The sequence below is a fragment of the Microcebus murinus genome, chromosome 2 (genome assembly GCF_040939455.1).
Source record: "Microcebus murinus isolate Inina chromosome 2, M.murinus_Inina_mat1.0, whole genome shotgun sequence".
In the NCBI taxonomy this organism is placed as follows: Eukaryota; Metazoa; Chordata; class Mammalia; order Primates; family Cheirogaleidae; genus Microcebus; species Microcebus murinus.
The window spans coordinates 41,983,184-42,006,764 of record NC_134105.1 but is presented as its reverse complement, the minus strand read 5'-3'; the positions used below and the strand labels follow the sequence as shown (position 1 = coordinate 42,006,764).

The following is a 23,581-nucleotide window of genomic DNA, read 5'->3' as shown; positions in this document are numbered from 1 at the left end:
TCTGCCAACCTGTCATACCTCCCTTGTACTAAGAGGTCCCCCAGCTTCAATCCACCCCCACCCTGTACCCCACGGTGCTCCCTGGCTAACATGTGTGTCTCTGCAGGGGGATTGATCATGGGCACAGGCATAGAGTCATCATCGCACAAGTATGGCCTGTTCCAACACATCTGCACCGCCTACGAGCTGGTCCTGGCCGATGGCAGCTTTGTGCGATGCACGCCGGTGAGTTGAGAGGTGGGGGACATCCATGCCAGCCTGCTCTGGGCATTGAGGGTCCTGGGGTCAGGGAGGTGGCTCCCCTGAGGTGCTTCATTTCAAATACGCCTATCCAGTCTGGATCTGTGTCTGTAATAATTTCAAAAATTTATGTAGCCCCTTATGTGTATTTAGGCAGTTGTAAATGTTTTATATACACTAAGGCATTTGATCCTTCCATAACATTATGAGGTAGGTACTATTATATCCTCATTTTATAGATAGGAAACTACAGCACAGAGAAGTTAATACCTTGCCCTAGGTCACACAGCTAGAAAGTCCCACATAGGTTGGACTCTAGTAATCAGGCTCCCAGATCCTTGCCCTTGGCCATTCGTTACACCATACTGCCTCTCTGGAGGAAATCAGGCCTCAGCATCAAAGCTCTATATCAGATTTTGTAAGGTACAGTCAGGTGTCACTTGATGATGAGGATACCTTCTGAGAAATACATCCATAGGCAGTGTCATCGCTGTGCGAACACCGGAGTGTGCTTACACAAACCTCGGTGGTACAGCCTATTGCTCCTGGGCTACACACCTGTGCAGCATGTTATTGTACTGCATATTGTAGGAATTGTAACGCATTGGTAAGTATTTGTGTATCTAAACACACAAAAGGTATAGTAAAAATAGGGTATAAAAGGTTTTAAAAATAGGGCCTGAGCATGGTGGCTCACACCTGTAATCCCAACACTTTGGGAGGCAGAGGTGGGAGGATCGCTTGAGGCCAGCAGTTTGAGATCAGTCTGAGCAACATAGTAAGATTCTGTCTCTACAAAAGAAAATAAGATAAAAAATGGTTTGTGCCTTTTAGGGCACTTACAGTATGGAATGGAGCCTGTAGGACTGGAGTTGCTCTGAGTGAGTCAGTGAGTGAGTGTCAAGTGAATGTGAAGGCCTAGGACATTATTATACACTACTGTATACTTGATAAACACTAGACACTTAGGCTACTCTAAACTCACAAAAACTATTTTTCTTTCTTTAATAATAAATTAGCCTTAGCTTACTGTAACTTTTTTACTTTATAAACTTTTTATTTATTTAACTCTTTTGTAAGAACACTTAGCTTCAAACACAAATGCATTGTATGCCTGTACAAAAAATATTTTTCCTTTATATCTTTATTCTGAAAGCTTTTCTCTATTAAAAAAGATTGCTTTTTTTTTTTTTTCTAAAATTTTTTTGTTAAAAACTAAGACAAAAACACACACATGAGCCCAGGCCCACACAGGGTCAGGATCATCAATATCACTGTCTTCCACCTCCACATCTTGTCCCACTGGAAGGTCTTCAGGGTAGTAATATGCATGGAGCTGTCATCTCCTATGATAACAATTCCCTTTTCTGCAATATCTCTCAAGGGCCTGCCTGAGGCTGTTTTACAGTTAACTTTTTTTTTTTTAATAAGTAGGAGTACACTCTAAAATAATGATTAAAAGTACAGCATAGTAAAGACAAGAACCAGCAACATAGTCCTTTATTGTCAATATCAAGTATTATGTATTGTATATAATTGTATGTGCAACACTTTTATATGACTAGCAGTGCAGCAGGTTTGTTTGCAGCAGCGTCACCACACACACGAGTAATTCATTGTGCTGTGACCCCACGATGGCTATGACATCACAAGGCAACGGGAGTCTTTCAGCTCCACTATAACCTTATGGAGCCACCGTCATATATGCGGTTCATCACTGACTAAAACGGCATTATGTGGTTGTCAACCCAACTAACTAACAGAGAGGGGCTCTAAAAGAACAGATACTTATTTGGAGAGAGAGCGTTGTAATGGGAATTCCCGTACTGTGGTAAACTATATGCATATTCTAGGAAGTGAAAGAAGACAAAGGTTTTTAAAGGAAAAATTAAGAGGATTACATACTTGTTTTGAGAGGATTATCCATGGCTACAAAGATCAATAACAAGGACGATGCCTCTCCAAGCCTGGACAGATGTCCTTGCAGAAGTATTTTTTATGTGAGATTGCGATGGCCTCTGCGCAGGGCGTGGTTTTGTCGTCGCGCGTGTGAGTGCAGGGAGCGTGCTGTCTTCATGGCCCTCCCGGCTCTGTCTATCAGGGTTTCCTTAACGTTACTGCGTCCATTTGAGTCTGACAACTTCACACAGTGCATGGCTATATAACTAAAAGTGATTGATTAATGGGGCGGTTTTGGAAAAATAAAAGACAGTTCTACCACCCAAGCTGGGCCACACACATTTAAGGCATTTCGTCTAAGGAGTGGAGCAGTATTGAAACTTTGAGCAACCTCAGATCTGTCCTGGCATGTGTCCCTCCCTGGGGTGGGAGAGACAGTTCGGTCCTTTTGAAGTGGATATTTCAGAGACCCACCACAGTGGCTGCTGCAAACAAACTACTGCACTGCTAGTCTTAGAAAAGTGTTGCACATACAATTATGTACAGTACATAATACTTGGTAATAAAGGACTGTGTTACTGGTTTATGTATTTACTGTCCTGTACTTTTAATCATTATTTTAGAGTGTGCTCTTTCTACTTATTAAAGTAAGAAAGTTAACTGGCCTCACAGAATAAAGTCCAGGGAGGGACTCCCAGCTTGGGAACTCTGGTCCTGAACGAGAGAGATATCCGTGTCAGGAGTGACTCTGAGTCAGGGTAGCCAGGGAACATTAAGATGCCTCCTTTCTGGGCCATCACTAAAATGTACAAAGCCTCTCCCAGTCCATCAGCTGTGGGACCCACCCCCTACAAAGCCCAGGGAGAACATTAACAGCCCCTTATGACAGGTGAGGAAAGAGAGTTTCCAAGAGGCAACACGACTCGCCCAAGGCTTCCCAGAAAGCCAGCTCAGCCACGCTGGGGTTCACACAAGATCATCTAACCCCTGATCCAGCGTGTCCTGACACGGATCTCTCTCGTTCAGGACCAGAGTTCAACTCAGCACGTTTCCCCGAACATATGCCTAAGCCCTGTCTTCTAAGGAGACAGACGTTTGTGCATTAGCTTCCTTCCCTGCGGCCCAAGTTCCCGACCTGACAAATGTCAGGAGGAGTAAGTAGGTGTGCCAGGCTGCATGGGAACCTCCTCGAATAGAGCTGGGCACAGAGCGGGTGCCTCGTAATTACTGCCATGATCAGAACAGTGTGATTAGCTAGCAGCCCAGAAGGGGGGTTGGTGGGTTCAGTTCTGCTGTTCCAGAGGCTCTGCCGGCCTGCTGCAGGGCTTCCCTGCTCCGCTCCCCTGCCCTGCTGCACCCACCATGCCCACCAGCAAGCGCATGCAGGCTTAGCAGAGACTGCACAGGGCTGTCGTCTTGGTAAAGGCAAGACAAGGCTGGACATTTTCAAAAAGAGCTTTAGGGATTAGAACCAAAGCTTTATTAGGATTAGAATTAGAATGGCCAAAGGAAAAGTCAAGTTGTCTGCCTCTGAGACAGATGTCAAAACAAGAAAATGATGAAGTCAGATACAGGTTTCTGGAGCCAGAAGAGGTGTTGTAGGAAGAACGCTGGTTCCAGGGGTTAGATGATCTTGTGTGAACCCCAGTGTGGCTGAGCTGGCTTTCTGGGAAGCCTTGGGTGAGTCGTGTTGCCTCTTGGAAACTCTCTTTCCTCACCTGTCATAAGGGGCTGTTAATGTTCTTCCGGGGCTTTGTAGGGGGTGGGTCCCACAGCTGATGGACAGGGAAAGGCTTTGTACATTTTAGTGATGGCCCAGAAAGGAGGCATCTTAATGTTCCCTGGCTACCCTGACTCAGAGTAAGGGTTCAGCTCTTTTTCAGCCTGGCCTTGGAGCCCTGCTCCTCAGTCCCCCACTGTGGGCCTTTGGGCAGTGCTGTTCAGGGCTTCCTCCTGGGTGGCCTCTCTGGGTCAGGGCTGTGCCCAGGTGGAAGCGGGAGGAAGCTCTCCCGGTGAGCACCTCTGAGACAGAGGGCAATGCCAGGTAAATGTCATGTGGAAGCTGCAGAGAGGAAACTAAAGCCCAGAAAGTACAGTTTGTAAAGTCCACTGGTTGGGTTTACACAAGACAGTGACAGGTCAGGGATTTAGCCAGGCCCTGGTTCTTTGCTGCCACAACATGGGGTCCAGGGCTCCAGCTCTCAACGCGTGTCAATTCCGTCCCTCAGACCGAAAACTCAGACCTGTTCTACGCCGTGCCCTGGTCCTGTGGGACCCTGGGCTTCCTGGTGGCCGCTGAGATCCGCATCATCCCTGCCAAGAAGTATGTCAAGCTGCGGTTCGAGCCGGTGCGGGGCCTGGAGGCCATCTGTGAGAAATTCACCCGGGAGTCCCAGCGGCCGGAGAACCACTTCATTGAAGGGCTGCTCTACTCCCTGGACGAGGCCGTCATCATGACGGGCGTCATGACGGACGAGGCCGAGCCCAGCAAGGTAGGCGGGAGGAGGAAGGGCTGGCGGGCGTGGGGCGGGGACTGAACCCATTCTCCCGCCCTGGCCCTGGTGGCCCTCGAGGCTGCTCCTGGGCCAGCCCACCTGGGGTACAGGCACCAGGATCTCCCATCAGAGACCTGGACAGCGATGAAAGCGCCCGTTTACTCTGCCCCTGCCACCTGCCGGGGAGGTGCTGGTCTTTCGACAGGAGTAATCCTTGGTGCTCACAGCAGCCCCGTTTCACAGACGAGGAACCGAGGCGGCTCCCAGAGCTAATGTAAACCTCCACGAGGTGATGAGGCCAGGCTCTGAGTAACTGACCGATGCTTCAGCATCCAGATCGACACTCACTCCCCTTACACCCTGTAATTGTTAATAGCGGTTTTTACCCCTTTAGAAAGGATTTGTGCTTATTATAAGAGACTTGGAAGGTGTAAGCAAGTAAAAGGAAAGAAAAGCCTCCAGCTGTAACATGGCCCCACGCCAGCTGTTGCGGATGTGTTTGGTACGCAGTCGGCCCCCACATCTGCGGGATTCAGCCAAGCACAGAGTGAAAATATTCAGTGGGGGGAAATGGATGACTGTGTCTCCGCTGAACGTGGACAGACTTTTTTCCTCACAAGTATTTCCCCAACAATACGGTACAATAACCATCACAGAGCCTGTACATTGTATTGGGTATCGTAAGTCATCTAGAGACGACTCAAAGTGTACGGGAGGGTGTGCGTAGCTTACATGCAAACACTGTGCCAGTTTACATAAGGGACTGAGCCTCCTCGGATTTGGGGAGGTCAGGGAACCAATCCCCCATGGATACTGGGGAAAGACTATTTATTTCCTCTCTTGTTCTGTGCATACATTTTTGGGTTTTTAAATTGCAAAAGTAGCATAACAAGGTTGAAATACATAAAAGGTTAAAGCGCATTTCTTTACACCCAGGGTAACCACTTGTAACAGATTAGTGTGCATCCTTTCAGACCCATTTCTGTGTGTGCACCATCGTTTCATTCCATCATAGCCCACTGTTGCATGTAAATAATTGGCCTGACTCATCACTTACTGATGAACATTCATGTTGCTCTACTTGTTTTGCTCTAACAAAATGAGATTGCATTGAAGGTTGAAGATTCTCTTCCATCCATCTCTTTTGTACAAACATTTGTGTAGGATCGAGTAAAAAATACAATTTCTGACCCAGGGCCCTGAGCACATTAACTATTGATGGACACAACCAAACAGCCCTCCAGGGGAGCTGTGCATGCGCCTGCTCGCAGGGGCGGAGCGCGAGAACGCCTTTTCCCCTACGTTCTTGCCAACACTGGATAGTATCGCTCTTTCATTTTTGCCAATCTGATAGGGTTAAAAATAGTATCTTGTTTTATTTTGCAGTTCTTGGATCACTTTTGAGGTTGAGCGTCTCTTTGCAGAGTTTTCTGGTTAGTTTGTCTTTAGGTGTAATCGGCTGTTCAAATGCATCTTTTCTTGTTTAGTGTGATAGGCATTTCTCCACATTGTTACGTTGCCTCTACAACCATCATCGTTCATGTCCATCTACAGAATGTTTATTGCATTGAGCGAATGCCCTCTCAACTGCTCCTTAGTTGGAAATTTAAGTTGCTTCTAATTTTTTCATTATTTTAATTAACAGAGCACTGAATATCTTTTGTCTGTGACTTGAATAGTATCTTAGAGTAGAATTAGTAGATCATAGGATAGGCATCTCTTAAGGCTCTTACCTACACCTATGTACTTAAAACATTTTAAAATTGGGAAGGGCTAGAAAATCATCTGGTACATCCCCCTCTCCATATAAGGAAAAGGGGCCCAGGGAGGGAAAGAGATTCCTGAGGACACACATAGCCAGGAGAGAAGCAGATTTAAATTCCAGCCTCTTACTCCTGGTTCAGCATCAGGTCCCCTACTTATCAGCCCCTGGAATTTAGCATCATCCACAAACATTGCTTCCTGTGGGACACTGTTGAGTGCTAGGGGACGGGGTCCTGAGCAGTGGGGGCAGCAGCACTGGACACTGAGCCCAAGTGCACTGGCCCTTCCCAGGCCCTGGCTCTGCTTGACTCAAGCCAAAACCTAGTCACGGCGTGTCATCTAGTACCTGGTCACCTAGCAGGGACGTCTAGACCAGAGGTCTGCTCCAAGGTGTTCCCTTAGAGGCTGTCAGCAGTAGTAAGGCCAAGGGCGGGTCCCAGGGGAGTCACCACTCCCACTGTACCCAAAGCCGCTCTGCTATCATCCGTTTGATGTATTTGATGCCACCTAAGGTTATGATTGAGCAGACGGTTTGTACAGATTTTAAAATGTTTGAACACAGGGCTTGATGCCCTTATTTCCCAAGGAGAAAACCAAGGCCCAGAGGGCCTTACCCAGAGACTCTCCTGACACCAGTGGCAGAGGGGCTGGGCTCCAAGGCCATGGATATTTGCTGGGTGCCCCAGGGAGCAGGACCCTGATAGCCAGCAGAAACAGGGAGGGACAGGAAGGCGGTAGATGCTGTGAGACATGTGGACATTTTATTTTAGGAGCATTTCTTGCAAATGTTCCTGTTTGGAACGTTTCTCAGCACTTTGTCCACATGTGTCCACCCTGTGAGGGGCCCTCTGCAGGCACTGGCCGCTGGCTCACTGCGACCAAGGGGGGAGGCAGCCTGCCCCCATTATGCAGGGCAGGCCCAGAGACAGGAAGTGGCGCTATCAAGGTGTGAGGGCTGGGCTGGAGCTCATTCGGCTACCTGGCCGCCTCAGCTGGCGGTGCCCAGGAGAGACGCACATCAGGATTTTTTGTCATATCCTGGGCATTTCTGGCATGCATGGCTCCTGATGCAGGTACTGCCAAGTTTCACCTTCATTATGCAGCTGGTGTGCTCCAGGTGTGTGCCAGGCCTCACCTGGGGTTAGATCAGGTTGCTCTATTTCCTGTTGGGTTTCACCTTCCCTCCCATTAGCAGGCAGAGGCCAGTGTGGGTGTCTTTTGTCCCACCCCTTACTGTCACACCGAAACTGATTTGGGTGACCAGGCTCTTTAGCTCCAGTTTCCTGGCGCACCATGGCAGAGAAGACGAGCAGCAGTGTGGTCTCGCACGAGAGGGGCTGCAGACAGGCTGCAGGCGCTAGAGGCCAGGGATGGAGAGCAGGGGTCCCTGGCTCCAGGGTGGGGCGGGCTGGCAAAGGGATAGGGTTGGGGGTGGGCCAGCAAGAGGCGGGGCTGTGCCCACTGTGGGGTGGGTGCCGTGCTGGGCACCTTCTACGCTATCTCCTTTAGTCTTCCCTGCACTCCAGCGGGTTAGCAATGTCTCCATTTTTCCTGTACAGAAAATGAGGCTCAGAGATTCTAAGTAACCAACCTGCCCAAGATCAGCCAAGTGTGTTGTAAGTGGAAAAAGCAAATTGGCAAACTATATACAGGATGGTCCCATTTTTATAAAAACTGTGTTCATGTGTATGTAATTTCTAATAGGCACAAAAAACTCCTACAAAGTATATATTTTTATTGTCATTTTGCATGTGAAGACACAGGCTCAGAGAGTGACCTGCCTAAGGTCACAGAGCTAGTGGGGACTGGACCAAGGTTTGGCCCCAGCTGCCCAATCCTGGAGCCTGTACTTTTTCCAGGATGTCCCCATCCCCATCCCCACCTCTCCCTAAAACATCTGCCCAGATTCGTTTTGTGAATGAGGAAGCTGAGGCCTGGAGAAGCTAAGTCATCCCAGGCACACGGCACATCGAGTCCCGACCATTTAGGACTAGAGAAGACACCGGCTGGATATGAGAATTGGGCATTGGAGACCAGGGGGTCCAGTGCCAGGGAGGTGTGTGGGTTCATTCTTGTGAGCTCCCTCCAGCTGACGGGTCTGCCAGGGGAAGTGCTGTGCCAGAGGGGTGTGGAGCTCGGCCCAGGGACAAGAGGGAAAGCACTGTGGCCAAGCAGCACTGTGGGCCTGGGTGGCAGTGGGGGGTGACCCACCCTCAGTGTTTGTGCCAACACTGGCTGGTGGAGGGCGGGAGGAAGGAAGGGAGGGAATTCCCCTGCATGGAGCACGGCATTGTGGCAGACACTTAATCTTTGTGCTTTTGTCTGTCATCAAGAAGGAGCACTGGGCTAGGATGGGCGTGCTGTGTGGCCCTGGCACACCACTTAACCTCTTTGAGCGTCTGTGTTGTCTGCTAGAAAATACCCACTGGCCTGACCTTGCCCAGCTCTCCAGAGGCACAAAGGCGGCAACAGACACAAAAGGGCTTTGAAAAGGCCAGGAGTGCTGGGCAGAAGCCGGGTATCGCCGTTACGCCTGATGGCACCGGGTGCTCGTCTGCGGGCTGAGGACAATGGCCTCTGTCATTTCAGCTGAATAGCATTGGCAATTACTACAAGCCGTGGTTCTTCAAGCACGTGGAGAATTACCTGAAGACAAACCGCGAGGGCCTGGAGTACATCCCCCTGAGACACTACTACCACCGCCACACGCGCAGCATCTTCTGGGAGCTCCAGGTGAGCTTGGGTTTCCCGCAGTCCTGGCTGCTCCCGGCCAGCCAGGCAGGGCCAGGGCGCTGAACACTGCAGCCACGCTCTGTCTCTCCCTTAAGGGAAAAGGGTGGCTTTGTCCTGCGGGAACTGGACGCCTTCTTCAGCAGCAGCGCAGTCGTGTCCTTACCAAGCGCTTGCTTAGTGCTGGGGCGTGAGCCACTGGGCGGGTACTTGTTCTGTCCTTGAGGAATGGTAGTCCCGCTGAGCTGGCAGATCCCTGCACCAGAAAGGGCGTGGGAACCAGAGGAGGAAGTGGCTAGTTCTGCCTGGGGTTCAAGGCAGCAGTCAAGCTTGGCCTTGAAAGGTGAGCAAGAACTTGCTATTGTCTGTCTCCACGGGTAGATGAGTGGGAAGCAGTGACATTTCAAAGGGGCGGTGGGGAGAGGGCCAAGAAAGACCCCTTAGGAGGTGACTTGTAAGCAGGGACCAGAACACAGGGAGGACAAGCCACACAGAACTCCAGGGAGCATGCCCAGGCAGAGGGACGGCCAGAGCCCATGGCTTGAAATGGGCTAACATAAAATTGACCATGATATGATGTACAGTTTGGAGGAATCTAGTACATTCATAATGTTGAATAGCTACCTCTATCTAGTTCCAAAAAATTTTCATCCTCCTAAAAGCCATTCCCCCTGCCGCACCTGTGGCACCCACCAGTTTGCTTTCTGTTTCTGCAAATTTACCTGTTCTGGATATTTCTTTTTTTTTTTTTTTTGAGACAGAGTCTCACTTTGTTGCCCAGGCTAGAGTGAGTGCCGTGGCATCAGCCTAGCTCACAGCAACCTCAAACTCCTGGGCTCGAGCAATCCTACTGCCTCAGCCTCCCAAGTAGCTGGGACTACAGGCATGCGCCACCATGCCTGGCTAATTTTTTCTATATATATATTAGTTGGCCAATTGATTTGTTTCTATTTTATAGTAGAGATGGGTCTCACTCTTGCTCAGGCTGGTTTCGAACTACTGACCTTGAGCAATCCTCCCGCCTCAGCCTCCCAGAGTGCTAGGATTACAGGCATGAGCTACCGCGCCCGGCCTGGATATTTCATATAAATGGAATCATGTAGTATGTGCCTTTTGTGACTGGCTTCTTTCACATAGCATAATACTTTCATGCATCAATATTGCATTTCTTTTTATGGCTGAATAGCACTCTGTTGTATGCGTAGACTGCATTTTGTTTTTCCACTCATCTGTTGTCGGACGTGTGGGTTGTTTTGACCTTTTGGCTACTGTGAATGGTCCTGCTATGAACGTTTACATGCAAGTATTTGTTTGAATGCTTGTTTTCAGTTCTTTGGGATATACACCTAAGAGTGGAGTTGCTGGGTCATATACTGACTCTATGTTTAACTTACTGAGGAACCACCAAACTGGTTTCCACCAAGGCCAGGCCATTTTATTTTCCCACCAGCAGTCTATGAGTCTTCCACTTTTTCTATATCCTCACCGACACTTGTTATTTTCTGGTTTTTAAAGTATTATTATAGCTACCCTAGTGGCTGTGAAGTGGTATCTCGTTGTGATTTGGATTTGCATTTTCCTAATGACTAATGATGTCGAGCATCTTGTTGCTTGTTAGCCAATTGTATATCTTCTATTAGGAAGTGTCTATTCAAGTCTTTTGCCCCCTTTTTAAATTGGGTTGTTTTTGTTCTTGAGAAGTAAGAGTTCTTTATGTATTCTGGATACTAGATCCTTATCAGATACATGATTTGCAAATGTTTTCTTCTATTCTGTATGTTTCTTTTCACTGTCTTGGTAATGTCCTTTGATGCACGAAGGTTTTTAATTTAGATGAAGTCCAGTTTTTCTGTTTTCACTTTTGTTATTTGTGCTTTTAGTGTCAAATCTAAGAATCTGTTGCCAAATCCAGGGTCACGAAGATTTATCCCTGTGTTTTCTTCTAAGAATATTATGGTCCTAGCTCTTATATTTAGGTTGTTGATCCGTTTTGAGTTGGTTTTTATGTACGCTGTGAGGTAAGAGTCAAACTCCATTCTTTTGCATAGAGCGTCCGGTCGCCCAGCAGGGCCGCGGGTGTTGGGAAACAGCAGGAAGCTGCTGGCCAGAGCCGTAGCGGGAATGAGGGCAGACGGCCACCAGAGGCTAGATCTCCTGCCTGCTTGTAGGTCAGGAAGGACTTTGCATTTTCCTCTAAGTGGGGCAGGAAGCCGGTGAGGGCTTTGAGCAGCAAGTGATATGGCCTAACGTTTGTTTTGAAACAATAACTTTGACAGCTAGATGGAGAGTGGGGGGTGGGGGTGGGCAAGAGTGGAAGAGAGGAGGAAGATTTCTGTCATCCGAGGCAGCAGCCGTGAAGAAGGGGAGAAGCGTCAGATCCGAGAGATGCTGTGAAGGATGAACCAACCAGCAGACGTTTCCAGACAGATTGGCCGTGGGTGTGATCTGGGGCTCATGCCTGGGAACTGGGTGAGCAGAGGCACCCTTGGCAGCCGTGGGAGACGTGGGGGAGGGGCCGGGAACAGGGAATCAGAAGTTTGGTCTGGGACATGTCAGCTCGCTGCCTTCCAGACATCCAGGTGGCAGACGGCCGGCAGATGTGTCAGGACTTCAGGTACAAGAGAGGCTGGGGCTGCACACACCAACGTGGGCAGCAGCAGCAGAGAAATGTCACTTAAAGCCATGGAGGGAGATGCGTGAGGGTGGACAGAGAGGACAGCCCTGGGACACCTGCAGGTTAGGGGAAGAGGAGCTGGCTAAAGAGAGGAGAAGATGCCACCAGTCGGTGTGGGGGAACAAGCCGGGAGAAAGCGGCGTCCCAGCAGCCGCGGGAAGACTGTTTCAAGAAGGAAGATGAACAACTGCATCCAGTGCTGCGGAGGGAGATGAGGACAGGGATCGGCCTTGGGTCCCAGCCGTGGGAAGGTCATTGTTGGCTTTGATCAGCTGGTAACCCCTGACCATGGAGCAGGCGAGAGAACAGGAGACAAGGAAGTGAGACCGTGAGAACAAGCCTGAGAGCCTCTCTAGAGGGAAGCAGAGGGCGAGGGCGCTCGCTGGAGGGGGCGTAGGACCAAGAGGGGATGTTTTGTTTGTGTGATTGTTTTCAGATGGGAGAGATGACAGCATGTTTATGTGACATGAGAATGACCCAGTGGAGAGGGAGTATTTAGGGAGTGGAGTCCTGAGCAGGGGAGAGGTGCAGAGCTTGCCTTTTGATGGGGCGTGGAAGGTCTGTCCGTTGGGCAGGAGGGACGCCGTGTACATGGGTACGGTTGCTGCAAATGGGAGGCGGGGAGTTCTCTTCTGATTTCTCAGTGCAATAGGAAACAGAACTGAGGATTTCAGCTGAAGTGAGGTGGGAGGGGGATGTTGACGGTTTGCAGAAAGAAGAGATGTAAAATTGTCCCCCTTGGAGAGTGGGAAATGGACGAACTGGGGAAATACATAGCACTGCCAGGCAGCGCCGGGCCTGCCTAGGGTTCGTGATGGTGAGTTTATAGCGAGACCACCCTGTGGTGGTGGGTTGTCACACACGCAGCTGGGGGAGGGCTGCAGAGCAGGTAGAGGGCGACGTCTGACCACAGTTGCGCTGGGCAGTGGTGTGAGTGGGCAGGCCGAGGAACCGAGGGCCTGGTTCTGATGCAACCTAAGCCAGCCACGGAGGGGAGGCAGGCGGTGAAGGCTCCCAGGAGTTGACAAGAGGCTGGCGGGGGGACTGCGCACCCCAGGGGAGGAAGCACTGAAGTCGGGGTGAGGGGGCATGGTGTTAAAGAGAGGGCACAGGGCAAACGCCCACCATTAAAAGTACAGAGACAAGGAATGTGTACAAAAGGGCAAGTCATACAGCCCGTCACAGACTCACCTCTGCCACATGAAACAGCCTCAGACTATAAGACAATATATAAGGGAACAGGAGTGACCAGCTCCAGTCAGACCTTATCTACAAAAACAAGCAGCGGGCCATATTTGGGCACCAGGCTGGCCTCAGCTCGCACACTGGCTCCCCGCCAGCAGGGAGTGCCAGCCACTGCTCTAAGGGATGACTTGGGAGCGGTGGCCGAGGCCACGTGAAAGATTAGGTCACAGGGAAACAGAGGAGTTTCAGGAGCCAGGAGGCCGGGCAGGGGAGGACCATCTCTGTGGTGGGCACGAGGTCACAAATGTTAAACTCGAAGGATGTCTAGGCTCGAGAGAGGGAGTCATGGGTGTGTGTGGTGGGGGTGGGGGTGGGGGTTCCAGCCATCCAGGACCCAAGCAGGGGAACTGGGGTTGTGTTTTGTTGCAGGGAGGTCTTGGGCATGTGCTTCAAAGTTGCTGAGGTTGGTTTTTAGCCCTGGGGTAGAACAGATGGAGGCAGTGACTCGGGGCCAGGGGGACCCTACCCCCCATCTGTCGCAGTGGCAGGAGGGTTGCTGGGGAGAACATGATGCGCTGGAGCAGGCTGCAGGGGACAGCCAGGTTCCCGCTGAGAACAAGCAGAGGCTCAGCACGTCCGGGGAAGAGTGAGGACAGAGGGGGGCTTTGCTGGGGTCAGGCGCTGAGAGCACAGGGAGCCCTGGGAGATCGGGGGCGTGGCGGATGGGGTCAGCACGAAGGGCTGCATTGCTGCAGCAGGCTATGAGCGCAGGTAATGGGGCACCTGGACTCCATGGTGACTGAGAGACCAGACATGAGGCATGGGGCAACCACAGCTCATGGCCTCTCGGGCGGAGGTGCCTGGCCAGCTGTGCCGTTGGGATGGGGCTCAGGCAGAATGTGATGGGTGGTGCTCAGGGTTGCAGGAACAGGGCGTGGAGGTCTCATTGCAGCCGGGCACTCTGGGCTTCCCCCATCCCCGATAGTCCTACTTTGGGCAATGTCAAGGCCCAGAGCAGGTGGCATCGGCAGTTTTGGCAAAGGCAGAAGACATTAGGAGTCCCTCTCCATCCCTGCCAAGAGCAGTGCCAGGTGTGGGGGTGGTTTTGCCAAGAGCAAGGATACTTAAGAGAGAAAAAGAAAGAGGAGCCAGCAAGGGACCCTGAGAAGGAGCATCAGAGAGACAACAGCCGACACTAACACCAGACACTCCCTCGGGGTGGGTGTTGTGCTGGACACTTCACACGCCTTATCTTCATGTTCCCAGCAGCGCTGTGAGGCGGGAACTAGTGCTATTTCCATTTCTGCTTAGGTTAAACAAAGTAAGTCACAGCTCAGTAAGAGAGAGTGTATCTCTGTCGTTAAAGGTTAAAACAGCTAGCATTTGTCACCTCCCAGTATTTAAGAGTCATGGACCTGGGAGTGACCAATCAGGGCGGTCCTGGCTCAGGGTCTCTCCCAATGTGGGCTGGGGCAGTGGCCGGTGTGGGCTGGGGCAGTGGCCGGTGTGGGCTGGGGCAGTGGCCGGTGTGGGCTGGGCGGTGGCCAGTGTGGGCTGGGCAGTGGCCGGTGTGGGCTGGGCGGTGGCCGGTGTGGGCTGGGCGGTGGCCGGTGTGGGCTGGGGCAGTGGCCGGTGTGGGCTGGGCGGTGGCCGTCTGGAGGCTGCAGGCCCCGCCTCCATTCCTTGCCACGTGGGTTCCTCGAGTGTCCCCACAACAAAGCCCTGGCTCCCCTAGAGCGAGTGAGACGCCAAAAAGAAGTCTGTAGGGCCTTTTGTGACCCAGTCCCGAGTCGCACCGGTCACTTGCAGCATATTCTCTGTCTGAGTCGCCAAGTGCAGCCCACACTCAGGGAAGGGGCAGTGAGGACCAGCAAAGACTCTAGGGACGTGTTTTAAAACCACCATGCAGAGCCAGGATTCAAAATGAGATGTCTTGTACTTTTGTGCTGTTAAATAAATCCTGGCCTACACCACCTTTAGTTAAAGGAAGAGTCTGGAAGGATGGGGGTTTTAAGCCTGTATTTGTGTGTAGAAGTGGATTCCCAAGTGAGGAAGTAGGGAAGCAAGACGGGGAAAGGGAGAAGTCACAAGAAAACCCTGGAAGCCCTCAAGGGCTGTGTCACCTCGAGGCCAGGGGCAGCCGCCCCAGCAGCCATCGCCGTGCAACTGGCCTTGGACGAGGCAGCTCCCTATACCAAGGGCAGTCCTGCGTGCCAGCCTCCGACACCCCCCACCGCCGGGGAACAGGCGCCTCTCTGGAGGGAGCGTCTGGGCAGAGAGCAGCAGCATCCGCTAGAGCGGAATCTCAGAAGCCAAGACATTTCTAGAAAGGAGGAATAAATAGTTCAAATGCTTACCTTTTCCCCTGCTCTGCAATAACTCCTCCTCCTGGCAGACGGCCTTACGCCCAGGTTCCCTCTGCCACACTGGGCCCTTGAACAAACCAAGTGTACCTAGGCCTGGGTGCTGAGCCCCTTAACAAGCTGCCTTCTGTCACACCCGTGCCAGGCCTGGCTGGTCCAGTCACGTCCCCTCCCCAACTTGGCCATCAGTAGCTTGTGGGCTCAGGGCCAGCTGCATGGTTTGCAGGGCCCAGCGGGAAAAGCAGGCAAAAAGTGCTGTCAACAGCACTAAATCATAATGCTTTTTCCTTTTTCCCGTGGTCTTTGTATTGTCATAAATATTTGCAGTTTAATGTTCTATGTCAAGAAGAACTAAAAATCTAAATTACTAACATGAATTTTGCTGTTCATTTTTGAAAATGCAAACATAAGAGCATTTGACTCCTCATGCATATATAGTCCCTGGTTCCTTTGAGAGTGGTGCATAAAGCTAACCTGACTATTGTTTCCCTTTCTTGCTGCATGCACATTCTGCCTCTGCTCGCTGGTGAGGGGAGAGGGCGGGAAGAAAGGGACAGGGGGCAGGAAGGCCTCTCGTGCCCTTCCCTTTGCCTCATTTGCAGTGGAAGCGGTCAGCTAATACAGGGCGTTACCACCAGAGAGGAGGGATGTGAGCAGAGCCCTTGGCATTGGTGATTCTTAGAAGCTGTTGCCCCGGGTCTGCCTCTGGGGGTGGGAGCTCTACAGCCGGGCAGAGCAGAGGTGGCCAGGGGCAGGCTGGACATGGGCAAAGGGCAAGGGCAGCTGGACAGCAGGGACCGAGAGGGGAAGAGGCTGCAGTGAGGGCCCTTGGAGTGACCGGCCTCAGCGTGTGGCAGGGGCAGGGCCAGGAATAGAGCCAGGGACTCAGGACCCAAGGTCACCAAGGGACAGAGGATGAGTGATGGGTGGACAGAGAGAAAGCAGAAGGGCAGAGCATGTGTTTAATAAAACTGGAATTTTCTGAGTCTGGGACCAGGAAAGAAGTGGTTTCAGTTGATACATTTGGCTAAGAGTTGACTATTTTTAAGGGGGAAAATGCAAGTGGCTTTTAAACCTAAGAGAGGTGATGCAGTCTCACTCAGAATGAAAGGCAGGCAAAATAAACTATCTTTCACCTGTCAGAGTGAAGGGCAGAGATCTAGAAGTTTAATAACACACCACGCAGGCCAGGGCGTAGGGAAATGACCTCCCGGTTCCCCCACGTTGTCTGGGAGAGTATAAAATGGTACAAGCTCTTGAAAGAGTATCCACTAGAACTGCACACACCATTTGAACCAGAATTTTCCACCTCTAGGAATTGATCTGACTGACACATACCTATTGGCAAAGACACAAAGGATATTCATTGGAAATAATCTAAATGTCCATCCATACAGTAGCGCAGGGTCAGCAAATGTTCTATGGAAAGGCCAGGTAGGAGATAGTCCAGGACTTGTGCACTGTAAGGTCTCTCTAGCAGCCCGAAAGCAGCCACAGTGTGTAAAGGAAGATGAAACCGGAGGGCAGGCCAGATCTGGGGTCGCCTGCAGCACACGCCACCGGGCACCCGGACAGGGGAGGGAGTGGAGGGGAGGGGGGAGGGGAGGCCTAACGTTCATACTGCCAAGGTGCCTGCTGTGGGCGTGTCGTTTCTCCAGAGATAACCAAGGAAACGATAAAGCCATGCTGCTTGCTGCGCTCCTGTTGTGTGCTGGCTGGCATTGCTGCAGCTGCCGGGATCCAACAGAAGGAAGCAGACGCGCCCCTGCCCTGGTGGGCGTGGAGGGGGAGGGTCACTCAGCCTTCGGTGCTTCCGTGTGTGGCACTGTGGGAGGCCACCCTGGCCCCACGCTGACGTGGACCCTTTCATGAGCTGCCTCTGCCTCTCTTTGTCCCAGTTGTCCCTGTTCTGTAGTGCAGTGGCCTGTGCCTCCCACACCTGAGGGAGCATCATAAGGACGAGACCGTGTCTCAGTTATCTCGGTTCCCCAGCGCCCAGCACAGAACCTGGGACCCGACCGCACAGACACCTTGCCATGCTGTGATGACTGAAGAATGCCCCTGGCTTCCGGGGCTCTGGGAACTATGAGAATGGACGCTGGGGACCCTCAGGAGGATGGCAGGACTTGGAGCAGGGAGGAGAGCTGTGAGCCAGGGTCAAAGTCTTCTCTGCTGGGGGTGGGCAGGGTGCCCCCCAGGAGCCATGGTGGAGCTGGAGCGGCCAAGGGCATCCTAGGAAAGCAGCAGCTCCTCCCTCAGGCAGTTCGGGGCTTGGAAGAGGAAGATTAGCCTCTGCTGGGGCGCGGGGGCTTCCAGGGAGACTGAGACAGGGGAGGCAGGCAAGTGGTCTGGGTGTGAGCAAGGTATGCTGTAAACCAACCGGCTCCTCGTGGAACCTGGGGCAGACTTCACCCGCCCCGGCTGTGTGACCTGCGTGAGTCCTCTGAGTGTCCCTTTTCCATTCAGCAGCATTCATTTCTCAAACGTGCATGGAATGCCTGCTCTGCACCAGCCCCTCCGGCCTCCACAACTCGAAAAGGCAGGACAGGCCCCTTATCGCATTGCTCCAGGCCCTGGCTGAGTGCCTTCCATTTGGTATCTCATCAGGCGCAAGTCCCCTTTACAGATAAGGAGACTGAGCTCAGAGAAGTTAAGTAATGAGCCCAAGGTCATCACAGACCGCAAATGCCAGGGCTGAGACTCAAACGTAGACCCAACCGGTAAAGTCCTAGGTCCCACTGTGCCCCCTCCAAGTAGGAGGACTGTACCCTGTCGTGCTCATGTCGCAACGAGCACAGAACGAGCACCGGGTCCCTCGCACACGGAAACATCAGCCCCTGTTGGTTCCTTCTCTCCGTCCCCATCCTTGTCCCCCAGGACATCATCCCCTTCGGCAACAACCCGATCTTCCGCTACCTCTTTGGGTGGATGGTGCCCCCCAAGATCTCCCTCCTGAAGCTGACCCAGGGCGAGACCCTGCGCAAGCTGTACGAGCAGCACCACGTGGTGCAGGACATGCTGGTGCCCATGAAGTGCCTGCCGCGGGCCCTGCACACCTTCCACAACGACATCCACGTGAGCAGGGGCAGGGCAGGGAGGGGGCACCAGGCGCGTTCCCGCGGAATGGACAAGCTTCTCCCCTTAACTGCGAGACCAGCCCTGGGCACACATGCCCTCTGGGCCTCAGTTTTCCCAGCTATAAAATGAGGGCCTTGTCCCTATGCCCGCTGAGGCCTCGGCCAGCTCAGCGATGGCCCCGATCAGAGGCGAGTCACAGGGCCTGGTAACAAGCTCTCCCATGCCCTGCTCCAGCTGCGCCCTCCAGCCAGACTGAGAGGGTGGGGAGTGGAGCTGTGAGCAGCCAGAGGGGTCCCTGGAGAATGCTGCAAACCTCCTTGTGGGTGGGTGAGAGTGGGCCAGCAGTGAGCCCATCACCTATTTGAGAAAAAGCTCCAACACCCCCTTCCCTGGTCTACCAGGTCTACCCCATCTGGCTGTGCCCATTCATCCTGCCCAGCCAGCCGGGCCTGGTGCACCCCAAGGGAGACGAGACTGAGCTCTACGTTGACATAGGGGCGTATGGGGAGCCACGTGTGAAACACTTTGAAGCCAGGTCCTGCATGAGGCAGTTGGAGAAGTTCGTCCGGAGCGTGCACGGGTGAGTGGCCCAGAGTGTGGTGGGGTCCCTCTGGCTGAGGCCCCAGGGGAATGAGGCCCGCTCTGCGTGAGAACCAGGATTCCCAGCCGTGCTCAGGGGCCCTGTGGCTGGGGCGGCGAGTGTGGAAGGTGGTCAGGGTAGACCTGCAAGATCGCCTACCTCCCCTCCCTGCACCCCTCCTCCAGCGAGCACTTCAGTGCTGCCCAGCTGCTCAAGCCGGAAACCCTGGAGTCACCCCCTCTTCCCCGGGGCAGATGGTGGGTGTGGGCTTACACGTGTTCAGGGCTCTTGCTCTACACCAAAGCTAAGCAGGGAGAGATTCCTGGCTGTGACAACCATGGAGAGGCCCTGGACACAGTATTGCTCAGAAAGCAGCCTGGAACCGACTCCTGATGAACTAACGTGGACAAATCTCAGAATAATTGTGCTGACTGAAGGAGGCCAGGAAGAAAGGGTGCTGTATGATTCCACTAATAGAAAATTCCAGAAAATGCACATGAATCTGTAGTGGCAGAAAGCACATCAGTGGTTGCTTGGGGTGGCAGAGGGATAACTAAGCGTCATGAGAAAAGTTTCGGGATGATGGATGCAGCTGCCATCTGGAGCATGGTGACACTTCCTTGGTTGCATACATGCGTCAAGCTCATCCTGTTGTACATTTTAAATATGTGCAGTTATTGATGCCAATAAAAGATTAAAAGAAAACATCCCGCGCCCCATCAGGGGAGGCGGCTGTGTCTCAGGGCAGGGGTAGAAGCCAGGCAGTCTGAGCTCTGCTCCTGACTCTGCCTCCACCGCCAAGCCACCTGGCCACCTGCACCACCTGCCTCATCAGGTTGTTAGGGGGATTAAATAAGAAAAGTCCTCCTGAACCGCTTCTGCGCTGCAGAGCACGCTGCCTGTGGGGGCAGCTGGGTTTCTTTCCCTGCACCTCCCTGCGTCCTCACCCCTGCTCTGCCCCTGCAGGTTCCAGATGCTGTACGCCGACTGCTACATGAACCGGGAGGAGTTCTGGGAGATGTTCGATGGCTCCTTGTACCACGAGCTGCGGGAGAAGCTCGGCTGCCAGGACGCCTTCCCCGAGGTGTACGACAAGATCTGCAAGGCCGCCAGGCACTGAGCCGGAGCCGCCTGGAAAGACAGACACGTGTGGGCGGACAGGCATTGTCCCCTCACTCTAGCTTGGCTGCTTTCCCAGAGCCACACTTTCCAAAAGAAACCCCTCCAGAAACCACACCCAAACAGCCCAGCGCCCTCCCCCGGCTTCAGGGGCAGCCCAGTGGGGCGGAAAGAACACGGGAGTTGAAGTCCAGTTCCCAGTTTAACACTTATAAGCTATGTGAGCCTGGGGGAGTCCCTTGGCCCTCTCAGCCCAGCGCTCTTCATCTGTGAAAGGGGACAGTAATGCTGGCCTTCGGGCTGTCAGCATGCACGTCAAGCACCTGTCACCCCGACAGTGCCGGGTAAGTGCTGGCTGTCACTCTGGCTTCCCGTCCAGCATCACACCTGATGGAAGTGCTTTGGAGTCAGCAGATGAGTCTGAAAAGGCTCCGTATTAGGTCACCTGTGCTCAGGCTTGGCTGGAACGATGACAGGGATGCCCTGGGGCAGGCAGGCCCGAGACATGCCGTGCCAAAGCCAGGCCCGATTCCAAAGTTCTCTCTGCTGTCCTTGGTGACATCCTGCTCTTCCTCCTTCACACCTGGGCTTGCAGGCCCACCCCAGCCACCGCTGAGTCCACTCAGAGAGGACCAAGTTCCTGGAGGAGGCATTTCAGGGCTGAATCCTGTCCTAGCTTTGGCCCGGGACACCCAGGTGGAGAAAGTGGTCTCTGCCCTGAATTGGATCCAGGGACCTGAGTTCATTCTTCTTGGCTTGCCAACCCTCCAAGCCTCCTCTTGTCCCCAGAAGCCACGTAGTCATGGATAGGAGTGGGTCCGTGCTGCTCTTCGAGGGGCTGGGGGGGCCCACATCAAGTGGGAAAATGGATTCCACCACCATTGTGTTCCCGTGAGGTTCTCACTGCAGGGCTGAAAGGAAAGAGCATCAGCTTGATTTCTCTAACCACTCATCCCTCTTTTGTTCTTTCTCCCACCAACACCCTTCCCCCAGCTGTAGTTAATTTCAGTGCCTTACAAATCCTAAGCTCAGAGAAAAGTTAGCTTGTTTCTGTTCCAGAGGGAAGGGAACCTCCCTGGGCCCTCCCCTCTCTATTTATCACAGCTTGATTGTTTATGCAACTCCATCTTAAGAACTGCCCAGCCTCAGCTGCAACCCAGAATCTGAGAAGGAATTGTGTCATGCAAGGGAAGCTGGAATCAGGGAGCTGAGCCAGTGGCAGCTGCAGTAAGCAGGAGATGTAGGTTTCAGCCCCCGCTCCACTGTCAGTGAGCTGCCACCGTGGGCAAGTCGTTTGTCCCTCTGAGCTGCAGTTTCCTCATCTGTCACATCAGTACAGACAAGACCTCCCTGGAGCCCTTCTGGCTGATCTAGGCTGTCCTGTGGTTGCAAAACCCATGAAAAGCCTCATTGTGTTGAAAGTCAGAGAACAAATATACATGATCCAGGTAGACATGTCAGGGTTGTCTGTCATTCCAGGTCCTTCCTTCAGCCCCAAGGCCAGCTCCCATCTCATTTTCAGAAATGAAAAAAAAAAAAAAAATAGACCTCATTCTCTCGTTTGCAAAGCACGCAAATTCTGGCATTAGCTCTCACAGCGGGCCCCTGTGCTTCCTGCCCGGTGCGAAACTGATGATTCTACTCGCTGTAGATGAATGGTTAGCACCAGCTAGGTTAATCCAGCCGCTGAAGTGCCACCATTTTGCCAGTGGAGCCTCCGTCCCTAAGTCCCTGGGACTGGCCAGAGATGCCAGCGGCCTGTGTTGCTCTTAGTCCCATAACCAAAATCCAGGCTTTCCCAGACCTTGCCTGCAATCAGGGGCTTGGGAGGGAAAGTATTTTGGAACCACGGCAGCCTCAGGTTAATGTTGCTGCACTGGCCTGGAGAGAGGCTGTCCCTCCAGCGTGATGAGCTGAGTCAGCAGCTTCTGCTTGTGCCCAGTCCTGTCGCTGTCCATCCACACGGTGACTGGGGTGGAGTTGCCTTCGGTGCCAGGGGGCAGTGCATGTGGAAAGTACATACCAGAGTAGACCTCTCCCCTCCACAGCCCTGAGTGTCTTGCCTGTATGAAGGTTTTCTGTGAAATCAGAATTATAGCCAGAAGGATGAATAATCAGATATGAGTGAAAGCGGAGTGGGGAGGCGGATGGGTGTGGCAGTGTGTGGTGTGTGATTCTCATTTTTTTTCTTTGGTCGTGGGGACGGAGGAGAGAGGCATGAATCTCCCCTCTCAGGCTCTCGAAGCCACAGGCGCCTGTCTGCTCTCTGAATACACGTCCCAGTGGCTGTGAGGCTGCTGCTTCTGTAAAAATAAAAGTATGGATTGGAAGCTAGCCTTGGTCGTGTCTTGCTCTGGGGACCACAGTGCAGAGTCAGACCTGGGCTCGAGTATGGGCTGTGTTACCCCCCACCTCAGCTGCCCTCTCTGAACCAGTGTGCCCACGGACAACTGCTGAAAGAACTTGGGGGGAGGGCGGGTGACAAGTTTATTACTGTCACAGTGTGATCCAGAGTAGGTGTCCTAGGATCCTTCTCTCTGCAAGGTGGACAACAGACCAGTGAGAGGGCCACCACAAGAGTCCAGGTGAGAGGTGGCATCTCAGGTCAGCGTGGGGCCCACGCTTTTTAAGGCACCAGACATGGCTGTCAGGAGCTCTGGGCTTTGTCACTTGGTTGTGATCAACTAATATTAGCAAGTTAGTTAATCCTATTGAGACTATTGTTCTCTTCTATGAACTGGTGAAAACTACTAGCTGTCCCTTAAAAGGCATTCTTTCCTTCTTTATATGCACCGCTAGACTACATTTCCCAGCCTCCCTTGCAGTCCGGTGTGTTAAGAGTTTTCTCCAGTGGAATGTGAACAGAAGTGATCAAAACCTATGAGGTCTCCTGGCTCTTCACTGACAAGCAAATGACAAGCAGGCTATAGATAATAGGAGAGCCCTAAGTTGGAGGAAACCTGGATCCCTGAGTCACTGTGTGGAGAAGAAATGCCCCACCAACCTGAAACCTACCCTAGGCTGTTATGAGAGCAAAAAACAAACTATTGTTGAAACACTACATATCTGGAACTATTAGAGCAATTTAGCTCACCCTATTACAGGACTGTGAGGCTTAAGCAGATATGAAAGTTGAGTTTAGTGCAATAAAGTTTTATGCAAATGCACAGATGTACATGATGGACATTTTCCTAAAATATGTGTAATATGTGGGTCTCATGCTGAAGTTATCTGAAGGACCCCTTTAGGAAATTCCAATTGTTCAGTTTCACAAATTGGAATTTGTGTATTCTCTTTGAAGGAGAACTCTAATAATGTTTCTTAAAACATAGCTTTTCCCGTTGAAGTGCTAAATATCACCTTACATTTCAGTAGCACACAATATACAATGTCGTATTTAATTTTCACAATCCTGTAACAAAAAGATCAGCTTCTATCCCCATTTTACAGATGA

The 23,581-nt window shown here is 52.2% G+C and overlaps 1 protein-coding gene across 1 annotated transcript in view; it reads left to right on the top strand.

Moving 5' to 3' along the window:
• DHCR24 (24-dehydrocholesterol reductase) overlaps positions 1-21,643 on the top strand; it is a 28,598-nt gene extending 6,955 nt beyond the window's left edge. The window contains exons 4-9 of the mRNA XM_012749676.2: positions 107-225; positions 4,368-4,631; positions 8,988-9,131; positions 18,228-18,425; positions 18,830-19,008; positions 19,975-21,643. Coding sequence (XP_012605130.2) covers positions 107-225; positions 4,368-4,631; positions 8,988-9,131; positions 18,228-18,425; positions 18,830-19,008; positions 19,975-20,128 — 1,058 coding nt within the window. The 3' untranslated portion in view covers positions 20,129-21,643. The remainder of the gene's footprint in view (positions 1-106; positions 226-4,367; positions 4,632-8,987; positions 9,132-18,227; positions 18,426-18,829; positions 19,009-19,974) is intronic.
• The last annotated feature ends 1,938 nt before the right edge of the window (positions 21,644-23,581 follow it).